General features: G+C 49.1%; 1 protein-coding gene across 1 annotated transcript in view; it reads left to right on the forward strand.

Annotated features, from left to right (window-relative positions):
* The window catches only part of CORO7 (coronin 7), a 111,430-nt gene that overhangs the window by 38,722 nt on the left and 58,367 nt on the right, over positions 1-14,341 (forward strand). Inside the window, exons 7-9 of the mRNA XM_051967615.1 lie at positions 2,006-2,056; positions 13,177-13,263; positions 14,015-14,097. Of these exons, the coding sequence (XP_051823575.1) occupies positions 2,006-2,056; positions 13,177-13,263; positions 14,015-14,097 (221 nt within the window). The remainder of the gene's footprint in view (positions 1-2,005; positions 2,057-13,176; positions 13,264-14,014; positions 14,098-14,341) is intronic.

Genomic DNA, 14,341 nt, shown 5'->3' on the forward strand with positions numbered 1-14,341 from the left:
GTGTAAAGTTCTACACAGCAGGCGTTATTATTTGAAATGAATCTGGGAGTTTGGTGGCCTCTGTGCTATTTGAATTATGGGACTCTGTAAGCATAGAAGGACAGAACATGGTGTTCCCAGAGAGAACCAATGTTGGGTATGGTGCCTCAGGGCTCTCCCCTCAGCTCAGTCGGCCTCAGCTTAGTGGGCCACAGCAGGAGCCAGGTCTGGTACAGTGTAGCCTGCCATTAATACCACGCTATTCCTGTACAGATTAGGAGTCTTTGTTTGGGAGCTTAGCTCTTTTTCTTATAGGATTGCAGCAGCAGGCTAGGTATCCCGGCCCCACTAGTGAAGTCTGGTCTTAAAGAAAAGGCGCCACATTTATCAGGTTATACTTCTGCTCTCAAGGACTTGCATTAAATCAGTGTCTGAGAGGCACTGTGGTATGGTGGTTTAGATGACCTAGTCTAAGGTGGAACTAAAACTTCCTAAATTATTCAGTTTAGCTATAATCTTCCAGGCCTGCTGGAGCTATGACCCCTTCTAGGCCAGGGCACCCATTTCAGTGTTTTAGGTTCCTCACTGGTCCAGAAGAGAATTTCATCTTCCATATCAGAATACTCTTGTCAGGCTTGATTGCTTACCTAGTTGCTTTGGATTGAGTCCATCTTTCCATTCTGTATTCCCATCTTACTTTTAGCCAATCAAGAAGCTGCCTCTATTACACTGCACTGCAAGATTTTAGTTGCTCAACTCAGTGTTCCCACTTAATTGTTTGCTAATTAACTCCCCAACGTATATTTCCATGCCCCTCGAGGAAAAAACAAGGATAGCCTTCCTATCCACTTCTCACTCCCCCTAAAGGAAAACCAACAACATTCAAAACATAACATTTCTCCTTTCAAAAAGTCTGAACAATCTATTCCAATACCCAAGTGATTTCTGTAGTTCACAAAAGATATTATCTTCCTTTACAAAATAATGTCACACAAAGCACATTTAACTTTTTAAAAATTGTTTCAGGTTTGCTGACTTTGTCTCTTCAACCAGACTGTGAGACTTGGAGAGCAAAGACCTTTTTTAATAATCGGAAATCCCCTCTGGAGCTATGCACTGCATCTAAACTTTTAATAAGTAGTCATATATGATGAGATTAAAGTCAGAAAGGTGGATCATTCACTTGTCCTCTTCCTTTTTGTTGTGTTAATTTCCAACTTTTTAGTTTCTCCAGGTAACCAGGTACCTGAGGCAGGAACAGACTAGACTGGCTTCTGGGCTCTGGGGATTGGATTGGGAATAGAGAGGCATCAGCACCTGACTTGTGTGCAGATAATTTAAAATATCCGAGGAAACACACTCTGAACTATGTGATTTTTAAACAAAACAGGTCAGTCCAAAGTCCCTGAATATAGGGGAAGATAGATTTTTATGTATTAGAAACAATCAAATACATCCAGTTAATTGAAAGAAAACAATTAACAGGAAGCAAATTAGGAAACAAAATTAGGTAATCTGATTTCTAATTGTAGAAAAGATTAAGAGTCTTTCCAGGTTGAAAGGGAGGAATAAGTTTTAGTCAAATTGGGAGAGATCTAGTGGGTTCTGAGGACTTTTCTTTCCCAGAATTGAGAGATGCTGTTTAATTGCATTCACCTGCATTTATGGAACAAGAGATGGCTTATAGCATCTAGTTTCCCATGGATCATCTGCAGATAAACAGCAAGATGGAGGATGATATGAGGCAGTCCAAGATGGAGTTATTGTTCATGAGATAGAAACCAATTGGTTTTCTCAGTTCTTGCATCAAACCAACTCCATTATGCTACTGGCTTTCCCTCTGTCTCATCACCCCAAATCTTCACATGACTCCTCTAACATCTGCTGTGTTGCTGATGTGTACCAATTCTAAGGAAGGGTCAAGGATTACTTCATGGCCTCTTAGGCCAGTTGAGAAGGGAGCTGGTCTCTCTTGTTTTCCCAAGAAGTGTGACTGCACTAACTTCTCCTCCTTTGTCTTTTCCAGGACAAGCAGCTGCGAATCTTTGATCCCCGAAGGAAGCCCGTTGCCTCCCAGGTATTTATAGCAAGCTGCTGCCCAAGATAGAGCAGGAAGGCACAAAAGGGGTCCCAGAGATCCCCATTATATAGGTGAAGAAACTGAGGCTGGGAGAGGTTGTGATTTGGTCACATGGAGCAGAGCATCAAGACCCAGGTCTCCGATGTTAGAGACACAGATCTCTGTACTCTCAGTCAAGAGGAACCTAAAGGACAGGCTGGTTTAGAAAGTACTTAAACAGGAACCTGTTCAAAAGTATCTCCAACCAGGGCTCCCCTCGCCTCGGCCGGTCCCACTTTTAGGCAGCTCACTGCGGAACGGTTTTTGTCGTAGAGAGCTTAAATCTGTCTTTTTTTACCTTTTACCCATTGGCCTGTGTGCAGCCTTGGGACCAGCGGATGTTCTTGCCTCTGCCCTGGCGTGGGCCTCCCTGGCTGGGGGGCTGCCGGGAAGGGCACACCGAGGGGCAGTGGCCCAGGTGGAGGAGGAGGCAGGACCGTGTCGCCTGACCGTTAGGTGACCATGGTTAGAAGCTGTTTCTGGGAATCGAGTAGTAATCAGCCTGCTCCCATGTGCTAACCTTAACCACGGGGTGGGGCTCCACCTCTGGCTCCGTCCAAATGGTATCATTAGCTGTTCCCTGTGGCTTGAGAGGCTAATTTAAATGCTGACTTTCTCTTCTCCTTTGTTCCCTTAGAATAGTCTTAGGGATGGGGAGAACTTGGAGAGGAACAAACAAATAAAAATAACTCCAGGACATTTGTCCCCAGACCTTTCTAAATTCTTAACCCTCACCTCTGCCCCTTCTATGATCATAGCTGTAAAGCTTGATGGGATGTCAGGGGAGGCCGTCTGATCCAGCTGCCTTATTTTAGATGAAGGAACCAAGATCCACAGAGGTTAAGTAGTTTGCCCAGTCCCACAAGGAGAGGCTGGATCTGAACCCAGCTCAGCTAGCCAGGAAACAGTTTTTTAGCGCCTGCAGTGTGCTAGCCTTCCCTCAGCATCTCTGCCCTGCAGTTGTCTGCCTGCCTGCCTGCTCTTAGTTGTGGGCTCCGAGCTCTCCTAGGCACTTGTACCTAAGGCAGGTGATAGAGGATGTTTAAATCTCATGGCATCTATTACCGCAGGAGCTCAAGCAGTAACCCATAGGGGACATGTCAGCAGAGAGAGAACTAGCCACGCTGCCTGCAGCAGATTCAGCTGAGGAGGTGGCAGCAGTGCCTCGAAGGCTGCCCTGGGACAGAAGGGGCCAGCCAGAGCCAGCCTGTCCCTGTGAGCCATCCCCACGTCTGGGCCAGGGAGAGTGAGCCTGCCAGAGAATGGGATCCTGCTGGTGGAAGGGCCTCGCTCTTGGTCTGTCAGGAGAGAGAGGGCTCAGCATTCAGGGCAAAGAGTACTGGGACAGACCTTGTGCACATCGTTGAGGGCTCATTGCAAAGGCCAGATGGAAACACTGACTACTCTAGGAATCCATGGACATATTCTCTTTCTGAGCCTCTATATCTGCATAATGATCACTGTCATGAACTAAAGTTCTGTCAAAATATGAACAGGGAGGAGGAGGAGGAGGAAGAGGGCACCTTAAAAGTGTAAAACTCCATTTTGCCTAATTTCCCCATAGGGACTGTGCCAGATAGAGCTGCCTTTCTTTTCTTGGTCAGCCTCAATTTACCTCCCTCCCCCTCCCATTTCGGCCTTTTGTTTTTCTTCTGAAGTCTTCCTGACTCCCTGGAGCCAGGCTGTCGAGCCCAGGAGCCCTGGGGGGCAAGAGCAGGGTGACTGCCCCCAGAGAGCAGGCTGTGAACCAGGCTGTTGGCAGGCCTGCCTGAGTGGGAGAACAGATGTGTCTGTAGCCACTTAGCCTGGGCCAGCTGAGCCTTCAGAGACATGAGCTGACTTTTCCAGCAGTGATTCTGACACCATCACTTCCCTGCCAAGAGCTTTTGGCACCTTAATAATCCTGCCCCAGGCTTACTCAGCCTCAGCACCAACCCAATATCCAGCTCCTTGACAAATGATGAGCCTGTAAGGATGCAGATAAAAGCCCTGCTTTGCCCAGGAGAGGCCTTGCCAGTATAGTTGGCACAAGTTGGGTATCCTAGAATCTCGAGTGGATGGCCTTAGGCCATCCAAGGCAACTATGCCTGGCTGCCAGAACATAAGCTAGAGGTAGAGGTCACCTGGTCCAGAGATGGCAAACATGTGGCCCCCCTCCCAAGGGCCAAACCAGACTCAAGGAAATTGGAAAGTGCTTCATAAAATATATCAAAATATGAGAAGATATAAATAACATGATATTTTAAAACTTAAGTAAAAACTGAGTCATTATGCAGAGTGCAGGGATTCTGGTTTAGTGGCCTCCATTTCTATTTGCGTTTGTTAGTATTGATCTAGTCCGATCCCCACATCTTACAGACACCAAAGCACAGAAATGATTTGCTCAGTGTCACATGAGAAATGAGAGCCAAGGTTCAAACTCAACTTCTCTAACTAAAGATCCTATGCTCACAGATAGATAAGTGGTTACCCAGCCTCCTATTTAAGGCCTTCACTGAGGGTTGCTCATTTCCCTCTCCAGGCAGCCCATCCCCCTTTTAGATGGCACATATTGCTAGGAAATTTTTCCTGACATCCAACCTAAATCTGTCTTTTTGATGCTTCCATTCCTTGCTACTAGTGGTTCCACCTCCTGGCTAAGTAGACCAATTGTAATCCCTTTTGTGTCTATAGGAACTAATCATCACCAGTTCTTTCTATATATCCTTATAAGAGATGATCTCCATCCCCCTTCCCCTCCTGCCTGAGCTTCAGCTTGTCTGTGTTCTTCCTAAAATGTTGTGTCCCATTCTGAACACACCCCCTAGATAACTGGAACAGGACCAGGCAGAGTGGAACTCTCACTGTGACCTTTGTCAGAACAAGGCCATGTAAGAGCACATTAATGCCTTTGAGCCTGTCCCGTCAGAGTTTACTTGTAACTCCAACTCTCAGATCTTTTTCATCTAAATTGTCAAGCCTTATCATATCCTATCTTTGACTCCCATATTAAGTGTAGATGCCTATGGGAATAGTAACACCTTCACTCACCATTTATCAAACTCATTTGACCATGGAAACTTTTGGACACAAAATATATCAACATAAGTCATAATAACAACATCTCACATTTATTAAGTGACCTTAAGGTTTACAAGAGTACTTTCCATAAGTGGTAATTCCAGGTCTGGGATTTTGACATAACCTTGGAACAGAATCCAGGGGTGAGAGAGGGAAATTTTTTTGGGAGGGAGAGGGAAGGAAAGCTAAGGAAAATTAAACCTGAATTTCCATGCTAAAATGTTTTAGCATACATTAACCAACTTTACATATGAATCTCCTAATATTTGTAGTGAGAAAATATTGCTAGGATTAACAACTGTTTGTGGAATTCCTAGTTACATTGTACAGAACACCAGGGTTCTGCAAACAGCTTTGGGGCCACATTGCCTTAAGCCATCTGTTATCATCAAATACTTTTAAAGAGACTTAACTGCAGGATAACTGAATGTGCTTTCTTCAGGGTGGAGTACAGGATCTATAGGTGCAAGAATAGGAATCTCCCAAAGACACATTTTGTTGACTTTACCATTTTGTTTTTTGATTATTGAAAGGGAGGGGCACATAGAATAGATAGGATATAAATTGGTGAGACCTGGCAGACACCTGGCAAGATGGTGGTGGGTAACGGGGAGAAAGGGATTGTGACCTTAGGAATCACAGGTAAAAGTTGGAGTTGGGGGTGGGGAGGCGGCACAAGACTGGGTGATGGCAGGGGAAACTTTTGAGGAATGAGACAAGCTAGATACCTAGAAAAGAGGGGAAAACAGGCCTTTGAAGGCTGGCAGGGAGCAGGGAAGGGAGTTTCCTACTGATAGTTTTTGTGTACTATAAATCTGTCATTAAGAACCAGTTTCTCTGGCTCACCAGAGATGGGGAGCTACAGCTCAAATGTCCCCAGATCACATACAGGGAAGTTGATAATGTAAAAATTCCCATCCTCTACTCCCTACCTCACCTCTCCCCAGTTCCTCCCTACTTCCCATTAAAAAAAATTTTACCTGTGAAAAATTGAGCTGCACAGGAGTCCCAATTCCTGAAGGAGTTCCCTGTAAGGGCCAACCCCAGGTGTTCTATAATATTAGGACACATTAGAGGTCAGTAGGGATCTAGAGCTGAAGGGGCCTAAGAAACCATCCTATCCAACCCCCTTTTTGTGTAGTTCAGGATAAAAAGCCCAGGAAAGTTATTATCTCGCCTCCGGTTATATATAGTATAAGTGTGAAGGCAGCATTTATTGGTGTCAGAGGTTTGTAGATCAAGGTTGTAAAACTGTGTGGCCGGCCCTGAATTGTGGTTCTGAAGCTTCACCTAAGCCAGATGCTACACCCTCTGCACCTGAATTTATTTCTCTTCCTCCTTCAGCCCAAACAGAAAATGGTAGGGGCCTCCAAGCTTCTGGGAGACAGTGGTGGGGAAGAAATTACTGTTGACAGAGCGATTTGAGCTCCTTTGTGAAGTGGGAGAAATGGCCTGAAGAATGGGGATTTAGAGAGATTCATCCCTTCTATCTGACCCCTGCCTCACACCTTGGGGAGCGGGCTAGGGGGCACTGTACCCAGTGCTTTCTTAAGGGGTTCCTGTTAATAGGATGTGGGGGGAGGGGAGGAGCGCTAGAGGAGTCAAAGGAAAGGGACTCTGAACTGTAGTAGAGGTCTGGAATGCTCCCCTTCCCAACCAGCCCTGCCCCCACTTCCGGTCGTGGCATCTGGCCCACACCTGGCTTCCATTAAGGAGCGTTGGCCAGCTTCAGTGAGCGAGTGATGCAGGGGCCTGGTGTGGGGGAGAGGGGCCTCGCGGGGAGGGCGTTCTCACGAGAACTTGCACACTCCCCAACAGAGTGGGGGCTTGGAATGGCTGGGGGGGGGGGTGGTTCAGGGAGTTGTAGGAGAAAGTTGTGTTGGCCGGAGGCTGACAAATCCCACTCTCCTCCCTCTCCAGCTAATAAGTCTTTTGGGAGAAGATAAGAGACATCAGTCTCCATCCCCAGCCATTTCTGGGGTGTCTGCCACTGATTGTATTCTGTGTTATTCGTCTGCTTCTTTCCCTCCTTGGGTTAGAATAATAGAATGTCAGAATAATAGATTGGACCTTAGGTCATAGAATATGAATAAAGAAGGGAGGTTATTTATTTAGTCCTTTTTTTTTTTTAACCAAGTGTCAGAGAGTTTAAATGACTTACACAGTCATACAACCTGGAAAGGGATGGAGGGGGACCTCAGACTAAAACTTGGTCCCTTGACTTTCGATTCCTTATTCTGTTAACTGTGTTAGACCAAAGTCAGGGGACCTGCTGCGTAGACTGGCTTTTGAGTCCAGCTCAGACCTCTCTGGGGGAAGGCTTGGTTTAAAAGGGCAATCCTCAAGAAGGGTGGTGGTTGTTCTTCGTTCTGGAAGAGGGCTGTTACATCAGGGAGGGCTGGGCAGGGCATCTGCCTCACTTTCCCCTCCAGAGCCATGTGGGCCCAGTGCCAATTTATAGATCAGGACCACTGGAGATGGCCCTGGAAGTAATGGGAGACTTTGGCCATTTTAGGCTAAAGTCTTCCATAGGTCTCAGTCTTACTGAGGCCGTCCGTTCAGTAATTAAGGCTAGGTCAAAATTGAGGCAAAGAATTTCCCCTTTCACCCAGTCCTTAAAAAAATCTAAATAAATGTGGGTTTCTGGCCACAGCAGAAATGATTGCTATTTACTTTCAATCTGAGATCATCAGAGCCCAAACAATGATCAAATGGGGCTTGGTCTGAGATCTCCTGGTGGCCAATCAGTGATAATCAGAGTGGTTTTAGTTTAAGGGCTGGTCCTTAAGAGAGGTGATCTCTGGTGTAATTGGCTTTGTGGCCCTGGACAAATCATCTGATCCCCCATGCACTTTCCAATGTGATTAAGTTAGGGCACAGTTGCTCATCTCCATGGATAGTGAGAGTTCCCTACACTGATGATCCCAAGTCTCATTGAAAACAAAAGATTGATTCCTTCTTCTCTGAGATGGGGTCCATAAGATTGGGCATGGATTTCTAGATGAGGACGACTCGTTGGGCTTGTTAAACTTCAGTTGCAGGCAGAGTGCTCCTGAAAGTGCTCATGGAGCTGTCCTCCCTGAGGAAGCTGGCAGGGCTGGGACCTTTGGTACTGGGAGTGTCTGGAATCCCAGTGCTGCCTCTGGTTGGACTCACCATCCCCTCCTACTTCTGGCCCTGACACTGGAAACATAAAAAGCCTTTTTTAAGGGGAGTTTACTGGGGGGACTGGGAGTCTACTGTTGTTTGTCTTCTGTTGCGCCTGCTAGTTTCCAGAGATGAGGAGAAAACTTTACTCAGGGACCCAGAAGCCGAGTCCTGGTCTTGTTTTCCATAATGCTGATTTCCTGCTACTTTTTAGGGACTGGGGAAGCCTTCTAGATTCCCTTTTGGGTTTGGGGGTGACCAGAATCTCCAGGAATCCCCTGCCATAGAACTTTTCCCAAGGTTTCTGTCTCTGAAGAGAGTCAGTATCAGCTCTTGTGGGACATTAGCCTTCTACATTTAGAGTCATAGATATCAAAACCAGAAGGCACCAAAGAACATTTCAGCTCTGTCCTTCAGAGTTAGAAGGGACCTCAGAAACTATGAAATTCAGCTTACTCCTTTCCACCATTTTTCAGATGAGGAAATTGAGGTACAGAAAAATGATTTGCCCAGAGTTACAATTTCATGTGCACTTGATCCTAGATTTGATGCCCTGTCCAGAGATTTTATGTCCTCACACCTTGGTAGTATGTGGCCTTGGGCCACAAATCATGGGTTTGCTTGACACCTGTTTTCTGCGCCACTCTCCAGGTCTCCCCCAGACCACCTTCTAGTGCCTTTCCATTGCAATTCAAGTTCTTCCCTGATGATTGGGAGCTTTGGGTATATATACTTCTCTCCCTGTGGTGTTCCCTCACCACTCTAAACCCCAGATCCCAAGGATGGAGCCCCAGGGGCCTTACCCACTGAGCAGCTTTTCCTTCCAGCCCCAGTTTGCTGCATGCAGGAAGTGTTACTATGGGAACCTCGTGGAGGATTTGACTGATCTATAGCTGGAATGCCTGCTATGCGCCCAAGAAAGCTCCAGCTGGGCTCTGGGGGCTGGGACTTCATCCTGACTCCCAAGGGACTAGTTGGAGAGCCCAAGTGGAGCCAAACTGGTCTTCAGACGATGGTCTAGGAGTGTGTGTATGAGGGACAAGAGGGGGGTCATGAAGGTATCGGGGTTGGCTTCCTGTTGGTACTCATTAGAAATGGGGAAATCAACCCAGATACCGCTTCTGACCTCCTGGAGGACCCCTGGCCTAGACGCAAGACAATCCTGAGACTTCTCTAACCAGGGAGGTGAGGAGGCCCCTTTGATCTGGGGCCACTGCCTCGATAAATGAGGGGGAGGGGCAGCCTTCAATAGAGACTTTGCACTGGGATTGAGAGATTTGGGGGAGGGAGGAGGAGAGTCTAGTGAGCAGGCCACACTGTTTCTATCTTCTGCTGTGGCTTTTGGCCAGGGTGCCAGCCGCAGGCTCAGAGCCATGGCCCCTGTGCCCTGAGTTCTGTCCTCATTTCCTCCTTTTCCCTCTGGGAGCGAAGCAGGGATTTAAGGGGGGTAAAGTGTTACAGGGGCCTAAGTAGACAGGCTCTTCTTCTCTGTTTTTTTTTTTTTTTTTTAATCAGGGAGGAATCATTTCCTTTTAAAAAAAACTCAGGGTTGCCTTCTTCCTTTTGGTGGGGAGGCAATTAATGTGGGCCTCTCTATGCCAGTGATTTAGGCAGGAGGAGAGTATGAAGGTATATCTCAGAAAGCTTGGGAGTGTGGGCTTCATTGAGCAGAAGAGTGGATGCATGAGTGGGGGCCCCGGGGTCTGGGTACAGTCAGGGACAACCCTTTCCTCGCTTCCTGGTGCTTCCCGGAGAGAAAGCATGGTCTGAGGAGAACTCGTGAGCTCTGCCACCTCCTGGGTTGGTGATCTGATGATCTAAGGCCGCCATCTCAGAATTGGGGACAGTAATACCTGCCCTGCCTGTCTCCCTGATCTCATGCCCCTTGCCACCGCACCACACGACTCTCCTAAAAGGTTAAAGCTGTCTCATCCAATCCCCCCATTTTGTGGTTGAGGAGACGGAGGCCCGGAGAGGCTGTGGCTTCTGACGCCGCACCCCCGGCCCATGGCAACGGGACAGAGGCCCCTCCACGGCGGCCCTCGGGCGGCCACCTGTTCTGCTTAGGGGGGAGCCCTCGGCGACCTCCGGGCACCGCTTCTCTGGGGAGAGCGGCTTCGGGGGCTTGGTTCTCAGGCTTCAGCACTAACTTCCTGCACTGGGTTAAGTCAAGGAGAGAAGGGAATGGTGAGAAAAGACCCTTTTAATGACATAGAGCTGTTTCAGATCGTCCCTCTTGGGGGGGCGGGGATGAGAGGGGCCGTGTCTCCCACGCTGGGTCAGGCTTAGTGGGGGTCGGGAGAAGGGGAGAGGACTCACAGATCATCAACTTCCATGCTTGAAGCAGGGCTGCTGCCTTCCTTGTTCCCAAGGAGATCGTGGGAAGCACAGAGGAAGCTGGCCACAGTTTGGGGTGAGCTATTTTTGGTAACAGAGTCCACGCTCTCAGGCTCCAGGGGCCCGGGTGACTGGGAGGGAGCTGTTCACATTTCCTCCTCCTCTTGTCGCCCCCTCCCCCCCACCCCTGCCCCCAGTTTTCCCCGGCCTCGGCAAGCTCCTTTCTGGGGTTGGGGGGCAGGGCTGTGGTGTGAGCGCCTCTCCTCTCTCAGCCTGGTTTCCCTGAACTCCCCCAACCGGCAGCTCCTCGGCCCTCAGGGAGGACTGAGGGGGAGCACTTCTCTGTGTCCCCCAGGGACGCCGCCGCACAGCCCAGCACTGTGACCCAGCTTCTTGGAGCTTCTCCTTTCAGACCCTCTGCCTTCTGTCTTTGGCCTCCCTCCTTTTTCTGCTCCAGGTAGCCAAGTCCCGGCGTTATCCCATCGCTGGGAGGCCCCGAAGCACTGGGCCCCTCCCTCCTGCGCTCGCCCCCCCCGCTCCCCCAAACGCATCCGTGTCACGTGGCGGCACCTCGGAATCCAGACCAGAAAGGGCAGCGATGAGCGGGGATCCAAGGAGGAAGGCATTAGCTGGTGTGAGGAGGCACTTCCTAACCACTGGTTGTTCAAAAGTGGGTCCCCATCGTGGCTGTTGGAGTGTTGCAGAGGGGCTGGGGGCACGGCGTAGGCCTGAACCAGGCCTTCCATTGCCGGCCCCACCCCCTGGCCCACCTAAGTTAGAGTCCTTGGCCTCTGAAAACAGCCTTTCCTCTCTGTGAATTGGAGGTGAACAAGGGAGGATCTCTTGAGATCCTTCCCCGCTCTGATGTGTTATGCGTGACTGTGACTCGGAGTCTATCATGTTAATCATAACTGAGGTACCAGTTGCCCATATTACATAGAGAAAATCAAGGGGCAGAGAAGTTAGCTCACACAACTTGTAAGTGGTGAAATTAGAACTAGAGCCCAGACCTGCTGGAGGGCCCAGGAAAGGGGAGAAGGAAGCTTGGACTTTGAGGGAGAGGAAGGTTGGAAAGAGAGGTATGGGGGGAGGGGAGTAGGAATAGAACCTGGTCCCAGATGCCATGGCAGCTTTAGTGAGTGGGTTCTTCAGACTCAGCACGGAGAATCCTTGCTGGCTTTTTGGAGGGGATATAGAACCCATTGAGAGCATCTGTGTTTTTAGGCTCCACATTATCCTGTGGAGTTTTGGAGTCAAACATAACACCTTCCATAAACTGGCCCCTGCCTATAAAAAAGGGATACCTTCCTGTCCTCAGTTCTTCTCTTCGTTTAGTATTAAGCCAGTTTCCTCACTCCAAAGATTCTTCCCAGTCTCTTTCTCCGTCTCTTTCCAGGATGCACAGAGCCTTCTGGGGAGAAGAAGCTGAGAGCTTTGGGATGGGGCAAATGGAGCATTGCTTTATAACCTGTTCTCAGGTTGAGGCACTCGCCTTGGGACCTTTGTCCTAACGCAGACTCGGGTTGCTGAGGAGTTGTTTCTGTTTGAGGGCCACAGCTGCCGGCTTACCTGTAACTTGGGGGGAGAGGAGCTCAAAGGCAGAATAGGTTCCTAGAAAGTGGGAGTTGGCATATAGTGCTCCTGAAGCACTAGGGCCTGAAAGGAACACCAGAGGATGTTTTTTCTCTCTCCTCTCTCCATACCATCATTTCCCTCCACCTCCTACTTACTTACTCATTGCTTGGCAGTCCTTGTCCTGGCCACAGGCTGTAGGGTCAGGCCCCACTGGCCTCTGCCCTATTTTCTGTTCATTTCAAGAAACTTTGCCTGTCTCTTATATAGCTAAATGAGCCTCTTCTAGGTAGGAAGAGGAAGATAGCATTTTTATGCCCCCAGTCTCCCTTTTACACGGGAAAGGGAAGGTCTGGGGAGCCACGCTGCTGCTTCTGGGTTATGGCTAGTTGGTCTGTGAGTCATTTACCCCATCCTTAGTCAGGAGGCAAGACCCAGGGAGGGAGAGTGGTCTGGGACTGTGCCAAGAAGAATTGGGAGTTATCTTGATATTCTGACTAGAGTCTTGGTTTTCCCCCAGCCACCCTGGCTTTGTCTCTTAAGGCCCTTCATTTAGTTAGCCATGGGCTGGGTTAAACAGCTCTGAACTTGGGAGTCAGAAGAAACCCTTGGGTTCGGATCCTCCCTCTCACCCTAAGCACTCAACACATTCTACTGAATTGGATGAGATTGCTTTTGGACAAATCAGGTTATCTCACTGAATTTTAGGTTCTTCATCTGCAAAATGGGACTATGATATTTGCACATTTTTCCCAAAGCATGTTTTAAGAAATGAACTTTGTAAATTTTAAAGCACTATAGAAATATTACTGTTATTGTTAGCTTGCTGGCTGCCCTTCATTGGGAAGGATTCTCTTCTCTATTCTCCCCATCCCCTGGTCTCTGGGAAGGGCTGCCCGGCTGTGTGCTTTGAGAAAATAGGCAGGTTTCTCATTTCTCCTCATTTGGATCTTCTCTTTCAGAGCACCCAGGGCCACGAGAACCACAAGGACAGCCGACTGGTCTGGACCAACTCCCAGGAGCATCTGCTGTCTACTGGATTAAACCAGGTATGGTGGTCTTGAGGGAAAGATCTGGTCAGAGGGCTCCCATGTGAGGAGCCCAGAGCCCCTTTGTGTGGGGTGGGGTCTGCAGCCCAAGTCTAAGGCATGCATATGCACCCTCACCTCAGCCAACACAATTAGCCTTTCTTGGTATGTGTGATAAGCTCACTTGAGGAGGCACCCTGATTACCACCATGTTGTATGTGTGTGTTTTTGGGGAAGAGGGAAGGAGAAATCCCTGTCTCGGTGGCCTGAGGGGGAGTTAGAGATGGGCAGGGCCAGCATGATCTCAGAGGGGTCATCTGTCTGCCCGGGGAATGGGTGGAGGCAGGCGTGCCTTGCCCTAAATGTGCCCATATACGGCCACAGTCACACAGCCAGGTCTCGGAGCCCCCAAGGGACCCAGCTGCCGAAATCAACAAATTCCTTTTGGAATAGCTAACCCTGACCCCAGGAACCATGGCCAGCCCCTGCTGAGGACAAGGAGTCTGGGGTGATAGTTCAAGTCAAGGAGGAGGGGGTGCAGTTGTGAGGGATTAGTAGGGAAGAAAACAACTCCCTCCACTTCCTGCTCTTATCTGAGATCCTGTGCTTCAGCCCACCCCAGCCCGCTTCCTGGAAGGACCCTCCTTCCCTTAATCCTATTGGTGAAGAAGGGGCATAAGGCTTTGCTGACCTGGGGCTAAGGAATTTGGAAGGAACCCCTCAGGTCCTAAGTCAAAGCAGATAACTCTGTGAACACCTTGGTCTCTTGTAGATGCGAGAGCATGAAGTAAAGCTGTGGGACACTCGCTGCTTCTCCAGTGCCCTCACCTCCTTCACCCTCAACACCTCCCCCGGGTAGGACTTTCACATTCCCTGGAATCTCTGTATAAGTGTGCTCAGTATGGGGGGAGCAGAGCAGTTTGGGCTGGAGGGACGAGGAGACGTCTCTGTGGTGATGCTTGGGAGAAGGGAGAGGGAGAAAGCTGGAGGCCTCCATCCCAAATATGTAACAGAAATACCAGTGGCTCAAGACTCTGGGGAACCCCTGGGCTGAGGAGGGGCTCTCATGGGGGGAAGGGGGGGCCTGTGGCTTTTGAAA

Source organism: Antechinus flavipes, chromosome 1 (genome assembly GCF_016432865.1).
Source record: "Antechinus flavipes isolate AdamAnt ecotype Samford, QLD, Australia chromosome 1, AdamAnt_v2, whole genome shotgun sequence".
Classification (NCBI taxonomy): domain Eukaryota; kingdom Metazoa; phylum Chordata; class Mammalia; order Dasyuromorphia; family Dasyuridae; genus Antechinus; species Antechinus flavipes.